The 24,777-nt window shown below is 38.5% G+C and overlaps 1 protein-coding gene across 1 annotated transcript in view; it reads left to right on the top strand.

Annotated features, from left to right (window-relative positions):
• The window catches only part of TENM2 (teneurin transmembrane protein 2), a 616,146-nt gene that overhangs the window by 381,626 nt on the left and 209,743 nt on the right, over positions 1-24,777 (top strand). Inside the window, exon 6 of the mRNA XM_021528631.3 lies at positions 10,783-10,992. Within this exon, the coding sequence (XP_021384306.1) occupies positions 10,783-10,992 (210 nt within the window). The remainder of the gene's footprint in view (positions 1-10,782; positions 10,993-24,777) is intronic.

The following is a 24,777-nucleotide window of genomic DNA, read 5'->3' on the forward strand; positions in this document are numbered from 1 at the left end:
TGTTAATTTGCTGCTGGGACCTTGTCATTTATGGGGATATATATTTGAGTGCCTTCTAATGGTGTAAACAAACTTTGGATTCCTAAGTAGCATATTTCAGCTTCAGTTGCTTTAATTTCTCTTTGTCCATGTATTTCTGATCTGTAGTTTTAAAGTGCTTAAAGATTGAAAAGATGGGAGAAACTGTCATTATTTTAAAGATACAGTTTGTGCTGAAATATAGAATGGAACATTCAAGCTATTCTGTAGCCTGTTTGATTTTCAGTGGGGTTTTTGCTTTACCAAAAAGCATGGGACAGAGCCCATTTGTTGCAGGGAAGAACATGTATCTTTATTCCTTCATTCTGGCAATTTTAACTGTATAATGAAAAGATTTCTTACCTTTTTTTACACAGCTAGTTTTGTGCTTCCAAATGTCTTTTAATCAGGTTACAGGTTATTTTAGTACTGCAGAATCAAGCTCCATTTTTCATATAGTGGCCTTTCATGTCTGCAATTTCTTTTCATTAAAAGGAAATTTTAATTTCCTGTATTGGTCTCACGGAGTGCCATTAATTATAACGATACACAGCAGTGGTAAAATAATTAATGGTCTGATCACTGTTGTGTTGCAGTCTGCCACTCAGGTTTTATTTTGGCTAAATCTTTTCACATAAAGGGAAATTTGATGCAAACCTTCTCACTTAAGAATAAATATTTTTCAGTTTTAATATAAGAAAAGTGAGCAGATTCCAGTCTTCAGCTAAGGTGTGGTCTGTAGATTGTAGGTTATATTCTACTTTACTTGAGTCTACTTCCCAAACTCTGAACTAGAAATCACCTTTACAAAGATGGAAATATTTCAAACCTTATTCAATACTGGGTGAGAACAAAATTTTATCTGATTATTTGCAAGTGATTTGATAGGTTGTCCATAATTCTATGCTGGGGTATTTTGTGTATTCCTTACCATCTTCATGGTATAGCTAGATCTACCAGAAGACATCAGAGAGGTTTTAAAGGGTTATTAGGCCTAGCTCATCATGTCATGGCATTTCACTTCTACTTAGATTTGAAACTTTGGGTCCAGGTTGTAAACCTAGACCTGAGCACAGAGGATTATCCTGCATTTAATGAACGCAGCAGCCTGGTGTTCCAGTCAGGAAAAGACTGAAGCTGGGGCAGCTGCTCCCTGCTCAGAAGCTTTTCAGGACTTCAGAAAACTGCAGAACCCCTGGCTGTGCTGAAGGCAAAAACAGAGTTTGCATTGACTGACATGGAGGTTTCACTGTGCTTTGCTGTTAAATGCTGGGATGGTTGTTCAGCCTGGAAGGAGGATGTGTTACAGGTGTGCTAACTTCTCTAGGGTACACAGTGTGAAATATCACAACAGTCTTAAATGTCTGCAGCACCTGTTAATGTTGAAGGAAAAAGGATAGCTACCAGAAGTGCAGTGAAACAGAGGGAAGCTAAATTCTGATGTGCTTTTGTGCTTTGGAAAATCCCACCAGAGACAGAGAAGCCTGAAAAGTCCAACTTTTAGGTTTTTGTGCACCCAAAACTCCTGCTAAGTCAATAGTGGTGGTGTAAGAAATGCAAGGCTGGATGTTGAGAGAAGAAACCAAATGAAGCAAGGAAAATGCAAATCTCAATATTGTCATGTAAATTTAAGTATCAAGAATAATGGAAGAATAATTCCCATCATCCTGCTGTTCTGACTGCACCTCCCTATCTGACAGCACTAAAATAAAAACAACTTTAGCGTGTGTCACAGCAGTGGGAGAGCACTAATTCAGAAGTGTGCTCACCACACATTTAGAAAGCAAATAGCAACACCATATTTTAACTGTAGGTGGAACCAAGAAAAGTAGACTTTAATAGCCTGAAGCAGAATTAGCCACAATATAGCACTGGCACATGATATAGCAGATTTTAAGCATATTATTTAAATTATTTAGCCATTTACATAATGTGGGTCATGTGAAGCCTTGTTTTCATTTCTCATTTTTCCCTCCAGAAAATGGAGCTGCTTTTTTTAGTAGGCTGCAAAGAGTTACCACAAATCCCATAATCATTATCCAACTCCCACCAGTTAGTACTAACTAGGTAACACTCTCACAGAGTTAAATAATTACAGGTTGGAGTTTTCTCATGTTTGTTCAAGATATTTTTTATCCCACCTATTAGGGACTCCAGGAACTTGAATCACTGAGTGTTGCAACGTCCCTGGAAATAAATTTCTCTAATAGACATTAAGCCAACATTCAGGGGTATATGCAGTGGAGATGGTGTGAGTGGCTGTTTAACAGTGCTTAGAATTTCACTAAAATAAGGTGAAGGTAAACAGAAGGTGTTTGGATAGTGGAAAGAAGTTTGTAGCCCAGCTCAGTCTGAACTCCTGGTGTCCTCGAATGAAGATCAAATCAGAGTACTTCTAGATTGATCTGAGAGGGAAGGTTTCACAGGGTGCCTGCTAATTACCCACCCAGAGCCTAATTACCACCCCTTTGTTAATGGAATTCCCTCACATGAATTTAGCTGTTAAGACTGAAAAACAGGGAATTTTCTTTCTTCCCAGTTTTTAAAAGCTACACATATTATTGAGTTACCATAAAGTTCATTCACATATGGTTGTGGATCTTCCAATAAGCTTCTTCTAAATACATTCCTAATCTTAGAATGTTATTTTTGTCCCATAAGGAACAGGCAGCTGATAAGTTGTTACAATTTAATGTTATAGTTAGTTCAGTAGAACTTTTTTATAGGGAAGTTAAATTAATTCTGGTTGATGTGAGTTTTGCTCCCACGGATTTGTTTCTGGTTTTCCTGGCTGAATCAGAGGTAGGGTAATATTAGAGGAGACATTTTGACTTTATGAGTGATGGGAAAAAATCATTGAAACAAATTACTGTTTTCCAGCTATGAAGGTATCAAACATATGCCAAGTAATCAGCTTGTGAGTGTAATAGGTTCATGAAGGAAAAGGGTTTTATAATCTTATTCACTGATGTTTTTCCCGAGACAGCAACAGCTTTTATAAAATGAAGCTTGTAACTTCTCATTACAGAATCTAATCTGCCCAGAAGACATTGAACAGCTGCAGAACCCTAACATCTTCTAGCTGTAAATTGCTTTTATTATTTATCTTTGTTTAACTAAAAAAGAAGGGGGCATCAGATGATTTAACTAGACAAGAATTAAGTGACATTAGCTTTTGACAGCAGCAAATTATTCCTTTACATACTGAATTGGTTTAGATAATTCTGAAGTCATGACTGTCTCCTTATTTTTAATATCCAAATTTCATAAAACTGATACATTTTGTAGATGGATTGCTTAGAAAAATTAATTTAACTTCAACACTGGAAGTCAGAAGTGATTGATTTCCAAGTTAGTCTCATTCTCCTGCAGAGTTTTTGCAATGATAATATCTTCTGTTGGTACAGTGATTTCCATATTCAAAGATTACACATGTGCAGTACTGCAGAAAATATTAATCATGTTCAGAGGTCAAATGGTTTAAAGGAGATAACAAAGCTTAAACAAGCTTCTAGAATGGATCTGTAATAAAAAAACAGGGATCAGGACTTGCTGGTGGTTCTTCATCTTTCCCTTTTCTATTATCTACAGTTCTCAGACTGTATTCCTAATTGTGCAGTAAATGGTTTTACTTCAGAGGAGAGGAAGAAGAAATATATTAAATATGAATATATTTCAATTGTTTGTTGTTTTGGTTTTTTGTAAAATAAATAATTTTAAAAACTTTTGTAACAAATGTTGAGAAAACTAAGCAAGATGTAGGGAGTTACTAATTTTGTTAAATGATAAAAACACAAACCTGTGGTACTGAATTGCCTTTGCTGATTCACTTGTATAAATCACAGGTGATGACTTCCTGTGTCTAAATCTCATTTTGCTATTCTCTTTTAATTGTCTCAGCAACATTCTTTCCTTGGTATGATGTGATGATACCAGCTGCAGCCTTAGTGGCCCTTACAATCTGTTGTGATGCAGAAAAATACTTAAACACATCAGAAAACAGGTCTGGGCTTTTAGAAAGATCATGTTTTCTCCTTTGACTTTGTGAAATAGACTCTGTGAAAATCTTTTTTTAGCTTGGTTGGTTTTGTGCCTGTTTGCTTTTAGAGATAGGAGCTTCAGGAGGACTGGAAGTACTTCAGTGATAACTCTCTGTCATCCAAATCCTGATTTATATCTTTATATTTTGCTCTTTTGAATCCTCTTTGCCCAAGAGAAGAAGTGCAGCAGTTTAGGCAAGAGGAAAGGAGCTGAAGAAAATTATCACAGACTGATTCCTTTCCCTCTTTTTCTCACATACTTCACTAGGGGCTTTTGTTTCATCTCTTCCCCCTTGTGATGCCTTAAGTTTTAGCTTTCATATCTTTCAGATTCTGTGCAGCTTTAGTGTGTAGCTCTGAGCTTCAGAGTAAGTGTCAGCAAGTTCTCTCCACAGGGTAGGGAGACAATCCTTTTCCAGCTTGACCAAGGACAACTGTTACAAGATCCAGGCCCAAAAAGTATAAACATAATAAATAGCATTATAAATACACGGTGAATTGAAGAGAGAAAAACAAGGAGGATGGAACTTCATTACCTAAAGCTATAATTGGACAATTAACTCCAATATGCAAATGGACCAAAATATAAAAGTGAGAGACCTTGTGACCAGTTGTCCAGATTTTGTGACCATCTTGGATTCAAGCTGGGTTAGCCCTGGCCAGGCTCTTGTACTGCCCAAGGTGGATCCATTAAAGCCTTTAATAAATCCCTGCTTTATCCTTTAACTCCGTGTAGCCTCTTTTCTAGATCAGCCTTCTCAAGGCATCACTGGAAGTGCAGTCTGCAGAGCCAGATGTTCAGCGAGTGCTCTGCACAGCTGGCTAAGCATTGCTGCTTGCTCCTGGGGAACTCCTGGAGCTGTCCTGCCCCTCTCCCGGGATCTGTCCTGCCCCTCTCCCGGGAGCAGGCAGCCCCTGGGGGGAAGAACTTTTCTCCCCTGAGCATTTTTCCTGCTGGGGCTCTGCTGGCTCCCGGTGCATAGAAGCACAAATGCCAGTTTAGCTACAAAAAGCAGACATGCTGCTCCCCACCTGTGTCGGTTAGCTGTAGTAATCCACCAAGTATGAAATATTTATGTTCCTTGTGCCATTTAGGACAATATATATTGAATTTATTAAATATAACTCTGCTTGAGAGGGCCCAAGCCAGCGGTGAGCAGTTCTGTGCATCTATACTAGAAGGAGATATTTTTCTTCTTTTGCAGAAGGCAATTTTTCTGGGGAGGAAGGGGAGGGTCTGCTGAATGTGCTGTACCTCAGGAAAGTTTCACATTTATCAGTCTCTAAATGCTTAATTTATAGTGCTTTGCACTGCAAAAACGTGCATCTTACTTACCTAATTGTTTCCTGACACATTTAGCAGCTTTCCTCACTCGTTAAAGTGAATTTAGCAATGCTGACAATGTAGGTGCTTCAGTTTGGGCTGACTTGAAAACCTAGTGTGAATGTGTTAGGTGGAGGAGGGCTGTGAGCTGGTACAGGGTCCTGCCTGTGGTCCTTGTTCTGATTCTGTCCGGCTTTCCTGATGGAAGGGAGCAAAGGAGGCTGAGACCTCATCCTTCTCTTTTATCGCCTCTAGCTAATATCACCCCCCCCCCCCCCCATTCCATTGCTAGATAGGCCTCTGTGTATAATTTTTGTATAAATGAGCAATACAGCAACTGCTGTTAATGATCCTGTCCATCATATAAGTCACTAACATAATTTTATGGGATTACTTTGCACAGGGTCCTATACTTTGTATTGGTGTAACATGAACATCAGCAGCTTCAATCAGTAAATGTCAAAGTCTTAATTGCCAATTAAGTGTTTTACACAGTGCTTCTGATGCCATCAGTTATGAAGAAACAACTCTTCTGCTTTCACTCTTTGCTGCCTTTGCTTCCTGCATTAACACTTGAATGCTGCTACATCTTTCAAAGGGCTGATTTTTAAAAAGTTATCTTAAAGTTTCCCTTCTTTCTTCAATCCAACCTGATAAGGATTGCAGAGGGCACACTGGCTTGGGATACCTTTCCTATCTGAGCCCTGGTCCTTATGACCAGAGCTGTAGAACAAAGGGGCTGTATTCATAGCAACATATGTGACTAATTTAGTTTTTACAGGGCATTTATGTTTATTGGCTGCTTATCTGGCAGATATCCTTAGAGAAGAACAGAACAGTTCTATCACAACCCCTTGATTGTGAAGTTTAACAGCTGTTGAAAGTTTTGAAAGCTGATCTTGCTTATAAAAGCCTCTACATATAGGAAGATATTCTCTCATAAATGTAAGTTACCAATGAAGATATGCTGCTTGGGTATATGACATTCATGCTGAAAACTCTACACAGATGCTTGCTACACATCTATCTGTAGAAGAGATTCTGCTAATGGAAAAAGTTTGAGAATTCCAGTACAGATACAATAAGCTTTGACATCAGTGTTTACCACCTTGGGACTCAGGGGTGGCAAATGACAGGGCTTACTGAAATGAGTAAATTAAGAGTGTGAGATGGTAACACATAGGTTATGATCTTCCCTCCTGTCCAAATTAATGGCAAAATAGCTATTTAAGGAGTCTCGATTCATCTTTAGACCTGTTAAAATAATGTATGGTTTTGGATATTATGCATGTCTATCTAGAGTTGTGTGGGTAAATATACTTCAATATATAAAAAAATATATAAATATGTACACACATATTTTGGAATGCATATTTCCATGCTTGCTGCACAAAATTGTTAAATTCCAGGGTTTTTTTTTTTTGGTTCCCTGTTTCCTGTCATGCACCATGGTGTAATATAGAGGCCAGGGTATTACACTCACGTGGCCTTTATTTATCCACAAAACCCTATAGGTCCTTTAAAGGAGGAAAAAAAACCACGTATGAAAAATATATCTCAAATGTCCTTCAGTAACTGATGAGCAGCATGCATCTCTTCTGTGATTGTGTCTCCTGTTTATGTATATTCATGCTGGGAGTGATTGCAGGCAGTCTTTTTTTCCTTTGTATTTTTTTTTTTTTTTTTTTGTCCTTCTGGTGATGGTGTGGTCGTTCAGGCTAATAGCAACTGAAGTATCTCTTTTCCCAATGTGTTATTGTGATTGAGATGAACAGGACTCTTCTTCCCTGTCTGGGCTTGAGACATTACCAGCTGTGAGCATGGCCTGATTTCTGAATGTAGGTTCTATAGCAGATTTTAAGGACTTAAAGGACTTAAGGACTTAAAGTATAGAAGTAATTGAGGAATGGTTTCATAAAAATTCCTGGGCTGGTGAAGAAACCTGAGACTGATTTAAAAGGAAAATTAAATACAAGTGAAAAGAGGGTAAAGAAGGCCCTTGCGGCCTGAGGTGCTATGTGGTCTGGAAGCCCAAAGCAAGCCCAAATCTGAATGAAGAGTTACCATGTTTCTTCTTCACTCTAAAAAGGAAGATAAGATAAATGACAGGAGAAAAGGGTGGGAGGAGAGGAAATTTGTTTTTTCTTCTTGGCTGCTTGCTTTTTGAAAAATGCCTTACGAATGCTGTATTCAGTATCTGTATAAGCCTTTGTCATGCATGAGTATATGCAGTATGAACATGCATATGAGCAGATATTGGGGAAAGAACTGATACAATTCCCTTTGGAAAATGTAATATATCAGCTTTAAGCCTGGTTCCCTTTGTAGCATTGGTATCTGGTTTATGTTTCTTTGACTGTGTTACACAATTACATTATTGCTGTCACTGTAAGTATCCATTGCATAGGATTCTGTCAATGCTCACCAAGATAAAAAACTTATTCAGAGAAGCTTTAACATATTACTATATTAAGATAAATTGTAGAAACTTCTATTATTATTTAAGTTTTGAAAACAGTAGTGTAATAGAATATGATGTTATCATATGTCACTGTATTTTTATAGACTGTAAGGTAATGCAAATCCCATTGAGAAGCAATGGAAATTTAGAATATTTTAAAGAGCTGGGAAGTTTCAAAACATGACTGTTGAGATGTCTGTAGACATGTGAATGGATCTGACAAGGAGCTCGGGTTTATAGAACCTGCAAAGCCTAGTCTGTCCTTTTAAATATTAAATTGAACTTATTTGACCAAGATATTAATATAAGTATGAATCAAACACCTTATTTCTCACTTAAGAGTGTAGAGTAACAAATAAATTACATGTATCATGCCCTTTATAGCCTAACTGCATCCCCACACTTGGGGACTTTCACAAGCCATTCTCTTGGCTGTGGTACATACATAGTTACCCTTAGATTACTTTCTTAAGGAAAATAAAGCTTAATGGTGTCTTTCTGTTCCTGTTCAGTAATTTTTCAATTAATTTCCCACCAAATTAACAAAAAAAAGCTGGGTGTCTTAAGAAATCCTGTGTGTTTCAGGAGCTGGGAGTAGAGAGACATGATGTTTTTTAAGAGTCCTTCAAAGAGGGTAAAGCTGTACTGGGAGTTTAATGTTTCATAAATGCAAAAGACTCAGCTTGATCGACCAAGAATGTCCCAGCCACAAGAAGAGTTTTATTTCAATTTCCCTGTTTATTAGGCAGTCTAACCAGAGGATGGACTGGCAGTGGGTTCTGTGGCTCACAGGCTTCTCTGTTTTGCCATTAGCACGTGATTGTGGTGAGATCTTCCTCAGGAGCCAGCTTCCCACCAAAACGATGCCACATTTTAACAGCTTCTTACCTTCTGATTCCTCCCAACTACAAACAGCTGTAGTAATTAGACATTTTGCCTTTTCTTCAGAGATTTGGGCTGTATTATTTCACGATGGTAACAATGTCATTAGCATTCCCGACAAAAGAATTCTTAAGCTTTGAGGGTTTCTTTCATTTCTCAATGTATTCTGCAAAAATGTACCTAAATTGCTCTAAAATACCATATGTAGTTTCCACAAAAGGAAAAAATCTTTTCCTCCATCTCATACCCTCACACATCCAACAGTTTTATAGTGTAGTAATATATTTCCATATGATACATGCAGTCAGTGCAGATTTAGAATTTATAAAGCTGCTTCTTTCAACTTCACAGTGTTGAAGCAGAGCCAGAATATGTGAAAATTAAATTCACACAGTGGGCACGAGTGTCACGTTCCTGTCAGAGGTGTGTCAAGCCTCTGCCTCTCTGCTTCTTTCTGCACATAGCAAAGAAATAATTAGAAGCTGGTCTTGCTCAATCACTTTCCTGGAATGTTTAGGATATTCATGGTAGTATTTCATAAGAATAGCATAATCATAAATAATAACAGTAATTATTGCTATCATCAATATTAGAGTTATTTCCTCACAAATGCAAGTCCACAATGAAAATATTCAATGCATATTGAATTTTATGTAGCATAAACCATTGCAGGTGGGACTTAATATGGAGTAGCTTAAATCCATTTCTGTCATATTATATCTTGGTCATTCAGTCTTATCAATTTATCCAGGGCTAAAAATAATAATAGCAAATAATCTTAAAAGTCACTTGCCTGTGCTGTGGTATTTATTTCATTTGAAAAGTTTTTGAAGGGAAGAAAGTACTTCATGATATTTGCTGGTACTAGGCAGTGCAAAGTTGGGGGTTTTCAGGATCTATGTGTGCCTTTGGTTGATTGCTGCATCCCAAATATAATTTATATCTGGAACTTTTCATTTTCTCACTTTTATTCCCCTCCTCATTTGGAATTTCATGTGTGATTCCATATATTTACCTACTGGTACAAACCTTAGGGTAATTCATATAAAGTGTGGAGTCCTTGATTCAAAATAATGAAGGTATAACTAGAGGAAATCAGTGTGTATTTTCTCTGCTACTCTTTCTTTAAGAGTGATGGAAATAAAGATATGCCATTTTATATAGCTTTGCTGTGTTTTAACATTTGTAGCATTTGTAGCACATATCTGCCTTACAGACTTTGGCAGTATCAAAAAGGTCATATTTTCTTACATTTAAATTATTCATGAAGAATTTCTTCAATGCACTAGATAAACTTGCAAGCAAAAAAAAAGGCAAAAAACCCCACAACAATAAAAAAACCCACAACAATAAAAAAATCCTGTCTTCATGGGTACATTTGATGGAATGGATTAATGTAAAGTTATGTGAGTTCACAAAATAATAGGATGTGTAACTATGAACATTTCTGTTGCTGACTTGATGTCACTGCTTTGTGTCACCAAGACCATATTGTTGCTGTGGGCTGAGGTATTTTATACCCATTAAGGATTGAGCTTCAAGGGTTGGTATTAACCTGGCTGGGCAGGAAATTCTGCTCCTACAGCTCTGGTGAAGAAAGCAATGGGAGAGGAAGGACAGCAGAGCTGGGAGCTGCCAGCCCAGATTGCAGCTTTAGCCCATCTCTAAAGCAGAATAATTGCCTTTCAGTCCTGCTGTCCCCTCCTGTCACATCTCTCAGTGGGATCTGGGAAGGTCCACAGCATTCTTAGCTTGAAGAAAGCCCTTGTAGGGCTATTTCCTGCCTCTGAGAGATTCTTGTGCTGCAGCAATTTTCCGGGTTAAAAAAAAAAAAAAATCAATCAGCACACTACTATTATTTTAAGAGGCGTACAGATGTGATGTAATTTCAGGAAATGTGATACAAAGGGCCAGGTTGGTGCCAGTGGGGAGGCTGGGGGGCTGTGCATGGCAGTAATGGAGCAGAACCTTGGGCAGTTGCAGTGCAATGACTTGGCTGGTGGGGTTTTTTCATTACACTCATTGCTGATCTTTGATCCCTGTGTCCTCTTTCCCAGGTCGTCCCATTCCACCTACATCCTCGTCTAGCCTTCTCCCATCTGCCCAGCTGCCCAGTTCTCATAATCCTCCACCAGTTAGCTGCCAGATGCCATTGCTAGACAGCAACACGTCCCATCAAATCATGGACACCAATCCTGATGAGGAGTTCTCCCCTAATTCATATCTGCTGAGAGCGTGTTCAGGGCCACAGCAGGCTTCCAGCAGTGGTAAGAAAATTGCAAACATATGGAGTTTGTTTGTGACATGCTTGTGCTGGTTTTATGCCTTCTTTTTGAATGTGCAAATGTGTTCCTGCATCAGCAGAAAATTGAGAGCATCTACGGAAATGGGGCAAAGAAAATCTTACCGGTTTATTTACTGGAAAATTCCTGGAAATGCAATCCATCATATATGGTGTTCCTTCATTCTACTATAGAGAGATTTTTAGTTTGAAGTATGGTAGGAGCTGTGTAAAAAATATTATTGAATTCTTGTCATCAGAGAGTTTTATTTTTCAAAGTAGGTTTCCTGCTCCTTTTTGCATCTGGTAGGAGTGAAATGTACACACAATGGTTCTTTGTTCTGCATGGGCTAATCTAATATATCACTTGGTGATGAGGTTTTGTATCTAAAAATGCATGTTGCTTCTGCCAGTCTGTGTCTGTTCTTGTTTCTGAATCTGTCTGGTTCTGTACTTGCAATGTCACGTTTAACTAAGATCTGCTATTTTTCAGCAAATTAATTCTTGTCTTTCAGGCCACTGTTTTAAAACATTTGCCGCTCTATCAGTCATGGAATCTGTAGTACCTGGGGTTTTCTCTCTTGTTTTTTCCCTCTTTTCATTTTTTTAATTTTAATTTTTATTAGTAGTTGCTGACTTTTCATTTTGACAGCAAAAAACTGAGGAGTGAAGATGCAGTCCCTTTTTAGAAATACAGACAAATCAAAAGAAGCTATTCTAGCACCTTTTTTTTGTTATTAGAGGTACATGTTGTGTGTAATTTAACTGAGCACAGTAGGTTTAGAACTTCTATGCAGTTTCTGGTCTGCCCAAGGGGTGTCTTAGCTGTAATGAGGCAGCTCTGAGCAGCACTGGAGGTTCTGTGTGATGTAGGACTGTGGGCTGCATACAGCACACCTGAACACCCCCTCTTTAACAGGGGCTGGGGGTGTGGTGGGAGGGTGAGCAGGGAGCAGAGTTTGAAACAGAACATTGAGTGGACAATAGAGATATTTTTTCCCCTAAGCATTGGGTTAGAGCAGGTGGCCCTGGGAGCCTGTCCAGCCTCTGTCCTTGGAGCTTTTCAAGAACATGTTGGCTGAAATCCTGAGCTGCTTGCTCTGACCTCAGAGCTGTCTTTGCTTGGCAGGGCACAGGACTGGGCACCTGTAGGCACAGAGTTTGAGGTAATTGAGGTAAATACAGCCCAGCCTCATCCCCAGTGTCACAGCTGTGAGCAGCAGGTGACAGCACTGACAGCAAGGAGCCATGGAGTGCCCAGGGGCACTGAGCAGCCACCAAAGGGAGCAGAGGCACACAGGGCACTGCATTAATGTGAGGGGATAAAAGGTTGGGCTGAAGGACAAGGAGGGCAGATGCTTGACAACTCTTCTGATACTGTATGATGATACTCTGTGTTGTGGCTCGACTGCAACGTGTGCTGTGACAGGCTCCTCCTTCCATCCTAAATTATCCTTTAATCCCATTCAGCTATGTTAAAATATAATTGCACAAAGAAATAATAATTCAGAAATTGAGTGTGCTTCCTTGCTCCTTGAGTGTATTGGAAAACAATCATGAATTATGATGCCACTTTTGAGGGGGTTTAAGAGATTTGGGGTGATCTGGGAACTGCTGTCTCAAAATCTGTGATGGGCAACTCTGTTGAAGCCATGGAAGCAGGGAGGGGGTCAGGAAGCGACGCTGTTGAGGCAGGATGGCATGAAAGGACTCTAGATCAGAAGGTGAGAGAGTAGAACTCTGATTTATTTCAAATACATCTCTCTTTTATAGACAGTATCGTCTAGACCTATTCTATTGGTCCCAGAGTAAAAACATCTCACACCATTGGTGTGCAGTGAATGACACACAGTGGTAGAATTTATTTATAAACAATGTGAACAACAAGACAGATAAAGAATTATTTACATTTTTTCTCAACTGTTTCCCACACTTCTGCCTGGTTAGAAACTTTCGTTTTCTCTCTGACTGAAGTGAGAATACCCAAAAGGAAGTGAGTGTAATTCATCTTTGAGTCGGTGTAGTTTCATGCCTTAGAAACATTCAAGAGGATTTTGCAGGGCTCAGCCATCTCTGGAAAAGGGTGATCCAGCTGATTGAATGGGCCTTTGTGTTTTCAAAAGGGTCTCAGCAAAACCTGTCACTAAATGTCTTCAAGGAAGCATTTAACCTAGCACAGGGTAAGAGGGAAGATACCTGCATGGTGAGCAGTTATTTGAAAGACAGCAGAAGCTGGAGCTCCCCAATGAACTTTCATAGGACATTAAAATACTCAGAGAAGATGGTGGGGTAGGAAAGTAGGTGATGGCAGGGTGCTAAGAACAAGATCAGCTTGTGGAGGATCACAGAAGCACCTGTGAGTCCAAATAAGAGGGAAATAAAATTACAGGAGACCTTAGGGCAGAGAAATGTAAAGGGATATTCATGGCAAAAGCAGCTCTGGTTGCTGGGTTGGTGATGGATCATTACCTGTGTGCAGGGAGGAATGCTTGCCTTGTCAGAGCTCAGGAACAGCTGAAGGAAGGAATAAAGGGCAGAGAACACTGTCTGAAAGGTGTGGTGGATCAAGCAGCTTATGAGATTTTAAAGGGGAATGGAAAAAGTAAATGGGAGAGGGATGAAATAAGGAGAAGAAAATCAAGGTCGGGGAATGTGAGCTAAAAAAAGAGACTTGGTGGATACTTGAGTACTTGGTAATTACAGCCACTGCTGGGACTGAGGGAACCAGCATGGCTTTTCTTAGGAAGCCGAAGGAAGGAAGTGGCAGTAAAACAGCATCAGAAAATCTGATAGAAGAGCTCTTTGAGTTTCATTTAAAATCATAATCACTGTTTCTTTGTGTCCTTAAAAGCTTTGTGTTTAACAGTTGTTGCTATGGTCTGACCCAAGGAACCTTTTTGGCATCTTCTGATTGGCTTTGCTTTGTTTATTCTACATTTTAACACTTTTTCCCCACATATCCCATTTATGTCTTTATTAAACAGTCATATAATATATAATGACCTTTAATTTTCAGGGTATACGATGCAGGTATCTTTTTTTTCTATTTTTTACCATACACACATGCATAATGGCTTGAGTGTTCTGTAGCATGAGTTATTCTGGACTTAATGGATCCTCTGGAAAATAATGAGCATTTTTCTAGTGGTGTCACTTTTTTTCTTTAGTTCTCACAATGTTTCTTTGTAGAGCTTATAAGAAAATACAACAGAAAATTACTTCTACATTAAATTGGAGAAAGTTACTACTTTTTGTGGCTTATCATTATCCTTGAAAGATTTTTTGAGTGTCTTTTACCATCTAAATGACAAGAAAACATTGATCATGCTCTGCTTATGCTTTTTTTTTCTTTTTCTTTTTAACTTATATATATATATATATATATATATATATATATAGTTCCTTTGTAAACTTAGTAATATAGATCCAGACATTTGAATTTGAGAAACACTAATTAAATGTAAATATTTTGCTTAAATTTGGGCTTGGGTTGAAAGGGAAGATTTGTAGATACTTATATGTAAGGTTTAGATCCCAAATAATCTTCAATCATAAATTTTTGCTAGCATTTTCTAGCTTCTTCTTTAAATATTTCTGTCCTAGTTTTTAAAGTACATGCTGAATATGAAATATTTGCCAGTGTCTTTTACTAATTACAGTATAGAAGTTTCCTCTTGTTTGTCTGACTGGATACTCCCCTTGCTTCAAGCTCTGTAATTACAGGTGGCTCCTCAACAGGTTTAAGATGAACCTTTTTGGATTTGAGGAGCCACTCATCCACGTGTGTTGCCCTGTGCCCTTCACAAGAGCCGTGCTTAATATATATGGAAAAAATCATTTGCCTGAAAAAATTACCCAATCAAATATTCTATCAATGAGCAATCTATTGTTGATATTATGGAGGCCTTTAATCTACAATAAATCTTTGTTAGAACTCATCAGAACTCCCAGTTTGAGAGAAATGTGATTATAGCACTCTTAAAATGACATTACATCATCGGGGTGATTGGTTTATCATTTGGAGAAGTGACATCAATCATAACTAGCATAACCACACAGTAAATGAATTCAACCTTTCTACTGCAGAACAATGACACAATAATTGCTCAAAATCAAACTTGAAATGAAATCAGAAAATGCACTTTCTTTAAATATGATGTTAACCTAATGGAATATATTATTAAAAATCATGTTTGAGGAAGTTCTATGTAATTAAAAATAGGTGAAAATGTATTCCTTTTTTCTCTCATTAGAACCTGTTTCAGTTGCAGAATCATTTTCTATGCAAGAAGATATTATGCTGGTTTTAATTGAACTCCCATCACTTAGATTCCTCTGCTTGTATTTCTTAATATAATATGCAGCACAATTATATGTGATGAAGGACAAGAGGTTTTGAAATCTGGTGCACCTGCTGATAGTATTTGGAAAAACACAAACATTGTAGAAGGAAATGAGACCTTTTAGCCATTAAAAGTTACTGGATTTTTTATTTCCTTTTAAAAGAATGTCAGTTCCTGCCATACCATTTCCTGAGATGGTTTCTTACAGCTAACAATAGGAATAGGTCTATTTCTTCTTCTTGTTTGTGTTTTATATATTTTTTTTCTGGTAAGATAAGGTGACTCAGCTTGTTGAAATGCCATTTTAATGGCTTCAGTCAAAATACAATATAACAGGCTGGTTTTCAACCTTACGTGGAAGAAAGAGAAGGGTTTTTGTTGTTTGCACCCTTGCCTTTACTAGAGAGGGTTTGTTTCTATTAAACCAAATTTTAACTGGCAACACAAAACCAATTTGTTTTGTTTGTTCATTTCTCAGTACGAGTGAAAGACACAGGACAGACCTACTCACACATTAGGTTTTCATATAATGGATCCATAATTGGACACATTCATCAGCTTCAACTACTCTAACAATGAGAACGTAGAAGCAGAATTGGAGTGTTTTGATTTGGGGAAAAATTCCAAACTGTGGTTTAGATATTGCCATGGTTCCTAAGAAATTGCTGGAGTTTAACTAGAAGGGGGATGGTACCCATTTTTTTGGTGTTAATGTGTCTTTTTGGCTCAGAAACAGTGATTTAAAGCATTTGGCTCCATGTAACAATGTCTGCCCACAGAGTAGTTTGGACACTGCTTGGAAAACAGGGTTTGCTTTGATTTTTTCACAAGCAGTTTTTGGCAGCAAGGAGAGAAGAAAAGAGAAACAGGTTGGCTTGAAGGAAATAATTGTTCTTTAATGTTGTCTGTTAGAGTTGGAATAAAGAATAAGACTCCTTTTGCTTATGAGCCTATTGCATGGAAATATCATGTAAAATATCAATATTCATTATTTTCAGTATAAATATCTAGATGGATCTCCCATGTTTCACAGATAATACCGGTCTATAGAATTTCATTATTATTAATGTGTAATTACCACCACCTCCATGCAGTTTAATCTAGTTTGTAAAAATCTTTTCTGAAAGAAGCCAGAACTTTCATTAATGCACTGTAGCTGAAGGACTTATTTTAAATCCTCTGCTGGGAGTGCTTGGAAGTGTTTGTTTTACAGCCCTCTTAGAATCTGGCATCAAATAAAGAAGTATTTCCAGTTTCTACTCTATAATGCAAACCCAATTGCAGAACTATTGTCATCTTTTAGAAAGAAATTAATAGAAAAATTATTACATCCTTTCAGATGATTAAGCATCACCCCCTCCTGAATGGAAACCACAATTTTCTGCACCTATCAACCTACAGGACAGAAAATACATTGACAGCCACAAAAATTGAGAATCCATAGCTTTATTTATTTCTGGTTTTTAATCCTCATGAACGATGGCCTTTGTTTTACTTAAGAGACCAAATATTAGAGTTTGGATTGCTCAGTATGTAATGGGGGAAGGGCAGCAACAAGGGAGAAAAGGAACTGGAATCTTCCTCCCCTTATCAATATTGCAGCTGGGGCCAGGAGAGAGGGTGTTGTTTTACTCTGCTGCTTGTTGTTTGTTCTTCTGCTTGTTTACTTTTGGTTTTGTTTTGTTTGATCTCTGTGCATCACTTCTGACATCTCAGATAGGGAGGAACAATTACCAGAAAGAAAATTTTGGCCTCCACCACCATCACTTTCCTGTCCTAGCTGCTATATAAGATTAAGATTTCAGCAGCATCTTTTGGAACCTCTTTTAGCTTATTACATCGTAGAATTTGCCAAGTTATGCTTAGAGCAGCAGCAGTTAAAATCAGTTAAGGTTCCAGGCTTGGGGTTTCTAAATTATTTCCTGTGCTTTCCTATAACTGCCTCCAAAAGGCAGCCCTGCATCCCAGCTGTGTATACAATTCTCCTGGGAAGGGGTGCTTCTTACTCATATATTCACAGGGAAATGCCATAAGGAACTTTCTTCAGTTGTTACTTTGCAGACAAAGGGTGATAGACTGATCTTTATTGTTTCTGTTTCCAAATTAAAAGTAAATTATATGTTTGTTTCTGCTATGGAGCCTGGCCTAGCTTTGAGGCTGTAAACAAGAGTGTCTTCGAACATGTATTGTTTAAACATTTTGTGGACGTAACAGCAAGGCCTTTAAATAAATATTTTTTTTCAAAATTTGTTTCTGATGCTTAAATTCTCTAAATCCTTAATGACCAGTTATAGTCTCATTCTGTTGCATCTCTTGAGCACTGAGTCTAATTTTAGAGCTTTAGAACTAGAATTAGAAATGGAAGGAACAGCATGAACAATGTTTTCCCACTGAAACTGAAGGGTGTACTTTTTCAAAAGTATCAGCTCCATGTTGCTGCAACTATTACAGATATTATTGCTGCTGCTAATCTCTGTACCCTGTGTTGATGATGCCTGCAGATGTCTGAATTTCTGCCCGAAGACATGATTCTAGATATTAAGATATGACAGAAACATTCTATTTATTAATTTATGAATTCATAATAACAACAATCAAATCTCAAACAGAAGGTTCTATGATAATAAAAATGATAATGAATTACTAAAAGCTGTAGAATTGAGAACAGACTTGAATTCTGCTGTTTATGGGGGGTTTTTTAAGCTCAGCATCGTTTTGAGAGTTGGAGAGATTTTTTTTTTTAGCTGCTATTGATTGTTTAAGGTTTGTAAATGTGTAGAATTGGGAACCCCTGTGGCAATAAAAGCCCCCCAGCAAAGCAGCTGCAGGACAGACTTCCCAAGTTCCCATTTCTCTGTGCATTGCTGTTTTCTGACAGCTTCCCTGATGGCTGGGACACAACTCAGAGGCTGTGGCCAGTCAGGCCTGTTCTCATTGCCAATGCTTATTCTGTCTCGTGGCATTTCTCAGACATCACCAATAACTGGCAAACTTTGGAAAGCTGTTGAAGCTTTTGAAACTTAAAGGCTCAATATTGTTGCTCAGTGTCATTGCACCAAGAAAATCAGTGCCTGGACTTGGCACCTCACTTGAAAACTGAAAGGCATTGAGGATACTGCAATTGTAAGCAGAAAATATATCTTTTTATTTTTCTCTTTTTTTTGTATGCTGAGTCCAGATGCTGCTTGTGTGTTTTTCCTTTGCGTGTAGAAAAGGCAAAAATTGTTCTTGCTAACAGGCTCTGCTCTAAGTGGTGCTGTGTGGGAAGAACATTTTGGGCTTTCTAATAGTTTTGTCTTTTGATACAGAATTTTAAATCTTCTGAACTGCATCTCCCTTTCATTGGCAGTGACACAATCCTGACAACTTCCATAGTGGATAGTGCTGCTCCTTTATGTGGAAAGGCAACATTTAGAAAACATTTCGTGTTTTTAGCTGCCTACCAACACAGTTTGGTAGCTGACTAAAGTGAAGAGTTGAGCATATGCAAATTGTTTGCACTTCATGGGCTACAAAGTAAAGAACCTAAAATTTAGGGTATACTTTTTTCAAAATATTTTGCAATATTTGTATAGAGAAGGTTCTGTGGGTGGCTTGGTTGGTTGGTTTTGTAACAGAAGAAAGTTTAATAACTTCCTTCTTTCTCCCTATAAATCCAAATAAGTGCCATTTTAAGTACTTGAAAGCAAGGAGGCACTTTTCATCTGAGTCAATATCTTGTCTTATGGATTTTCTGATTTTGATATGCCATACGCTTCTGGTTTATTTAAATGATAAATTGTGCATTTATCTAGTGCTTAATTATTACTCCTAGTTATAAAATTACATTAATGGATTTACAGTTTTGATACCTGTTTCTAATATGATTATACATATTAGCATCTTATCAGGCAAACTGTAAATATATGTCACCTATTTATCACATTAACATCTCTAGAAACTGAGTTTGTCTTCATATAAAGCATGATGAAATCAATGAAAATTAGGAATTTTTTCCTTCAGAAGATACTCAGTCTTAATTTAAAAAGTACAGGAGATGGGAAACTTCAGCAGATCACTGGAGAAACTGATCAGTGGTTACTAATTATTCTCCATGGGGTTTTTTTTCTTGCCCTATTAATGCCTGACTCTTTGCCTGGCAGTTCTCCCATGCATGTCTGCAACATCCCTTCAGCATAAACAGAAAGAAATCTGGACTCTGTCATTTTACTTGGAATATTTTTCCCTTCGTGTTTCCCTGCCCCTGCCCTGTTGCCCTCTGGGATCATGTGCCCTAAAATGGTTTGCACATACAGCTTTTTTGGTGAAAACAGCTGAAAACAGAGCTCAGCCAAGCAAATTAAACTTTCCTGGTACTTCCTAACTCAGCTCTTCAAATGCATGAGCCATGTTGTAAGGATGACTCCTGTGCCTGCACCTCTGCATCTTCTGCTGCTGAATGCTTCTGCAGGCCAGGATTTTGTCTTTTTTACAGACTCAGCTTCAGCTTGTGTAGACACAGCTACAGTGGGAATGTAATAGAAGCCTGTGGTTCCTCCACTAAACAGCTGCTTTATTTTGGTGCAGGGTTACAGAGATTTCTCCTGGGAGAGCCAGCAGATGTTCAGAGGGGCTGCACTCGGAGCTGAGCGTGGTGTTTGGTGGGGCTCTCTGGTGATGCTCTGTACTCACACCGTGTCTGCCCTGGTGTGGCTGTGCACAGCTGACACTGCAAGCACTCAGGAAATCCAGTGCAAATCCTGAACTGATCCAGTTCCTGTGGAGTTTGTAATTCCCACAATGTTTGAAATTATTACAGACTAAAACTACAGATGAAGGGTTATTTTTTTCTCAAGGAAGAAAATCAACCAAACACTGCCTTTTTTATTACATTGCAAATATGCATAATTCATGTTTCTGACAGATTGTTACACAGAAAGTAGTGGACTTTGAATGTTTGTAGAAGCTAATCACTGGCCTGAGTATATGCTTAATTTTCAGATTGTTTCACATCAAGGCATAGAGGGAGTCTTGTTCCATTGGAAATTTTGTTTCTCGCTCTGTTCCGTTTGTTTGGATTTTATGTTTTATTCCATTCTGTAGCAATGCTTCACTTGCTCCCAGTTCCCCAGGTTGCTTTCATTGCAGTGACCTTTTCCATCTGTGTAGGATGCTATTTGTCACTCCTCTCTCCTTGGATCCCTGCCTGGCCCCACCATGCTCTTGCCTCCTGCACAATGGTTCCTTTCTGTCTAATGCACTTGTGCTGGGTGTCATGGGGCTGGAGCAGTGGGATCTTCAGAAACTCAGCTTTTCTCTCCTTTTATTCATGTCAGGGGTAATGGTTTGTGAAATAAATAAATAAATGCACACCTACAAGCAGAACCATAACAGCATCCCTACGATTGTAGTGACAACTGGTCCTTGTCTCGCATAGTTTGGATCTGAGAAAAACAACCTAGTAAATCAAAAGGAAGGAAAATTGGCAGCTCGGTATGGAAATTGGGCTGTTTTGAGAAGACTCCTTGTACCTGATGCTCTGCTAATTTAAGAATAATAACTAGAACACTGTAGAAAATGAGAATGACTTTTTACAAATGATAAAATAGAATGTGTGGGCATAGAAGCCCACAAGCACCTAAAAGTTGGAACTCTAAATGTGCTGATAGATATTTGAAAATCTGCAACTGAAGGATTGGTTTGCTGTGAACTGCCATGCCCTGAAAACTCCATTTGTAACAACAGAAAGGTTCAGTATTCTCTGAATACTCCCAAAAGAAAAATATTTCTGTTATTTTGAAATATGCCTCCTGGTCTTCAGACCTGGAGAACAGTTGTTAGTATGGCATGAAATGGGGAGTCCCAGCTGCAAATCCACCTGATTCAGGAAGAACTCAGAAACCTGGACTTTAATATTGTATAGTTAATTAATTGAATCTGTAATGTATATGGCATGATAATTATTTTGGGGCATACAAGTAGCTCATTCTACTGGAATCAGCAGGAATTCTGTACACTGAATATCAGGCTAACTCCTCAGTTAAGTAATGAGGTGTGAAATGTTCTGCCTAACAAAGCAGTGTTGAGCATGTTTGTTAATACTTTTCATGCAAACAGGTGGATAATTGTTTTATTTGACAGAAAACTGTCAATTATAAGTACTAGCAAATATGGAAAGGTGTAAAATCTTTGTTAGCTTGTGAGCTTCAGTTTTCTGAAAAACTAATTTAATTTAAGTAATTTTATTAAGTAAAATAATTATAATAATTGGTGAAATTTGAGAGGAGGGTGTCTGGGGAGTTGGAGCTCAAGTGGTAGAGGATGGCTCTGAGTCATTCTCTCAGGGGCTGGGACTGAGGACAGGGACTGGGCAAATAAAACCTTTGTGACTCTGCCATGAAGGTTTCATCAACTCCTGGCACCTGCATTTCCAGCTTACCTGAAAAAACTTGTTACAAAACCATAAAGGAGTAACATGGAAGCCAAATAAATAAAAAACACCATTGGTAAGACTTAGGGGGGATGAAGGAAAAAATTTGGACTTTTCCAATCAGCAAATGTGGTTAGGAAGAGCAATATGAAGCACTTCAATCCACAGGAGAATGTGGGTTAGGCTTCTTCTTGCTCTTTCAACCTTTGTGTTTTACTTTTCAGTGTGGGTTAAAAAAAAAAGGGAAAACACTTAAATTGTCAAAATGAAAGGTGAAAATATTGGCTTAAAAATGAAATTATTCTGAATTTCAAAAATTAAATCCTTATTGTTTCTGCATTTTCACGTCTATCTCTTCATTCTCTATCTTCAGCTAAAAATGTGGCAAAATTCAATTAGATATTTGTGAATCGTTTATCTCCTTGTGGTCTGAAGCAGGCACTACACAGCAGTTGCAAAACAGCTATTTATTCTAAAATCCATTATCTTAGTAGACATGTTAAGGCCAGTCAGTTATACTTGTGAGTGCTGGAGAAGATAGTAAAGAGAAAAACAGGGTGCCTTAAAGAAATGGAGGAATTTCCAAGACTTAAATTTCTCATTTGAGACTGACTTGAAATCATGATGGGATTAGAAGGTTGTGGAGAGCAAAGTGCATGAACAGGCTGAGAACTGGAGGTTCTGGTACTGCAGAAATGCTGCTGAGGGACTGTCCTTACAAAACTTATCCAAGGAAAAGGCTCTTGACTGGCTGCAAACTGCCCTTGCCCAAGTGCCAGCCAGCAGCTGAAGGCCAGCCCATCTCCCAGGTGGCACAGCCATCCTTCCAAATCATTTCCAGGAGACACGGGGATAAGACAAATCACTAGCAGCTGTCATCCAGATGTACGTAGATGGCCACAAAACTTAGTTCTTCCTTTGCTTTCCAACTACAGGCCAGTTCTAAATATCTTTTTCCTCTCTTTATTTTCTCTTGTTGACGGCTGGAAGGATTCCACAGCCTGGATTCCTCGGTTCCTCTGAGATCATGCCAGAAACACAAATGCATTAGAGACTCTTGTTTCAATTTCTTTTTTTGGAACAATTTCCATTAATATCCTGCTGTCACAAAGCAACCGGTGCTGTTTCACAGCTCTTTATCAAGGCAGTTTTATTCTGGGGAGCTCCAGCAATTGCTCTTTGAGTCCAGGAACCCCCAGTGCAGCTGACTCTTCTGGGGAACACCGAGCAGCCACGTTGGGTTCAGCTGATGCCAACTGCTTCATGTTTAACATTTACGTGTCTTTGAGCAAATTAGTACTGCTGGATCCTACTGCATCAGCAGCCTCTGCATCCAGTGGTTTCTTCACAGCTTAGTATAGATTAGTTTATGGAGTGGTATTTTATTTATAGAACAGGCAGATTCAATTTGAATTTCCCAATTCCTAAAGGGTATAGAGGCACAAATTCAAAATCTGGATGGCTGGTTTGGTAATTGTTTGGTTTGGGGAGAAGGGTAGGATACCTGTGGGTTTGTGTTGGGTTTCTGGGTGATGTTTGAATATCCACCTCAAATATTTTCGTTTCTCTGAGAATGTTAAATTTTGAACTGTTTTTTAATAACCAATCTGGTTTATTTGATTAACAAAAAAGTGTTTAATAACAAAATAGTCTGTCATTATAGACTTATATTGAGAGGATCTACAGAAATATGATCATTAGGTTTAAGTCTGAATAAAAATTTTGCTGTTCAATTACTTCTCATTTCCACAAAAAGTTCTCAGATAGTTTTATGAGAAAGCACCTAAAAAGTTTGAGCACTGTACTGAAATTGTATTATTTCAGATTGTGGTTTCAATGTAGTATTATCAAAACCAGAAAAATATTAAGTACGTAGAACTTCCCTCTCTAGTTTTTCTAACTCACTCGTGTTTTCTAACCAAAGCTCTCTGCATCTCCCCCTGTTAGTCTCCAGTCTGAGCCACTGTTAGATCTGTGTTCTTTTTTCCAGGCCTGTTTTTGTTTTCTCACTGCAGGGCAAACACAGAGCAAATGTCCTGGTGATGCCTTAAGTTTTGGCTTTTCTGTTTCTCAGGCCCTGCCCTGCACTAGTGCATCACTCTGAACTCCATGCAGAGTGGCAGCAAGCTCTCATCACAGCTTGGTCAGACAAGACAATCCTTCCAGGCCTGAGAACCAAGGTCACCAGCACGGCCTCAGGCCCTGAGAAGTACAAACAAAAATAAATTGGGAGGGGAGAAGCAAACTGGGGGAATGTGACTTCATTCCCTGAAGCTGTAATTGAACAATTAACCTCTGATGTGCAAATAGAGTGAATTTATATCTGTCTAAAAACTCATGACCATCATCCACATTGGGTGTAGCTTTTGCCAGGCTTTTGGCTGCCCAAGGTGTGTCTGTTAAAGGCCTTTAATAACTACCCACTCTATTCTTTTAACTCTGTCTAGCCTCTGTTCTAGGTGGCCCCTTCCCAACATTGCTGGGTGGGAGCAGTGGGAGCTCCCCACAGCAGCCCAGCCATGAGAGTGGCCCTCCAGGCCACTGTGCTCCTCTAGAAACTGCCCACTTCATATTTTCACAAGATTTAATGCTTTCCTCCACCTTTGATTTGCACTTTGGGATCTGTTGAAGGTATGATACATGGTTAATTTAATAGTATAACAACAATATGTGAATGTTGGTGACTATCCCCATGAGTGGAGCTCACAGGGATGGAGAACATCCAGGGCACACACTGAGCAAATTGCTCAGATGGAGAAGGAGCTGTGGCTGGGCTCTGCCTGCTCTGACAGGCTCCAAGAAATGAAAGGGGACAGATTTTCTTACAGCTATCCCAGCTGCTTTTATTAATCTGTGTTATTAGATGATGGTTAAAGGCTCTCTAATGATTTCTTGTTTGCACCCTATTCATCAAAATTCATGTAATGAAGCTGCTCGCCTGCTTTTATTTGTTCTTAAATCTTATTTGAGTCTCTAACTCGGTGTCTAGTGCTCCTTTTGGCACTTTTTCATGTGGCAG

The sequence above is a fragment of the Lonchura striata genome, chromosome 15, assembly GCF_046129695.1.
Source record: "Lonchura striata isolate bLonStr1 chromosome 15, bLonStr1.mat, whole genome shotgun sequence".
NCBI classification, from domain to species: Eukaryota; Metazoa; Chordata; class Aves; order Passeriformes; family Estrildidae; genus Lonchura; species Lonchura striata.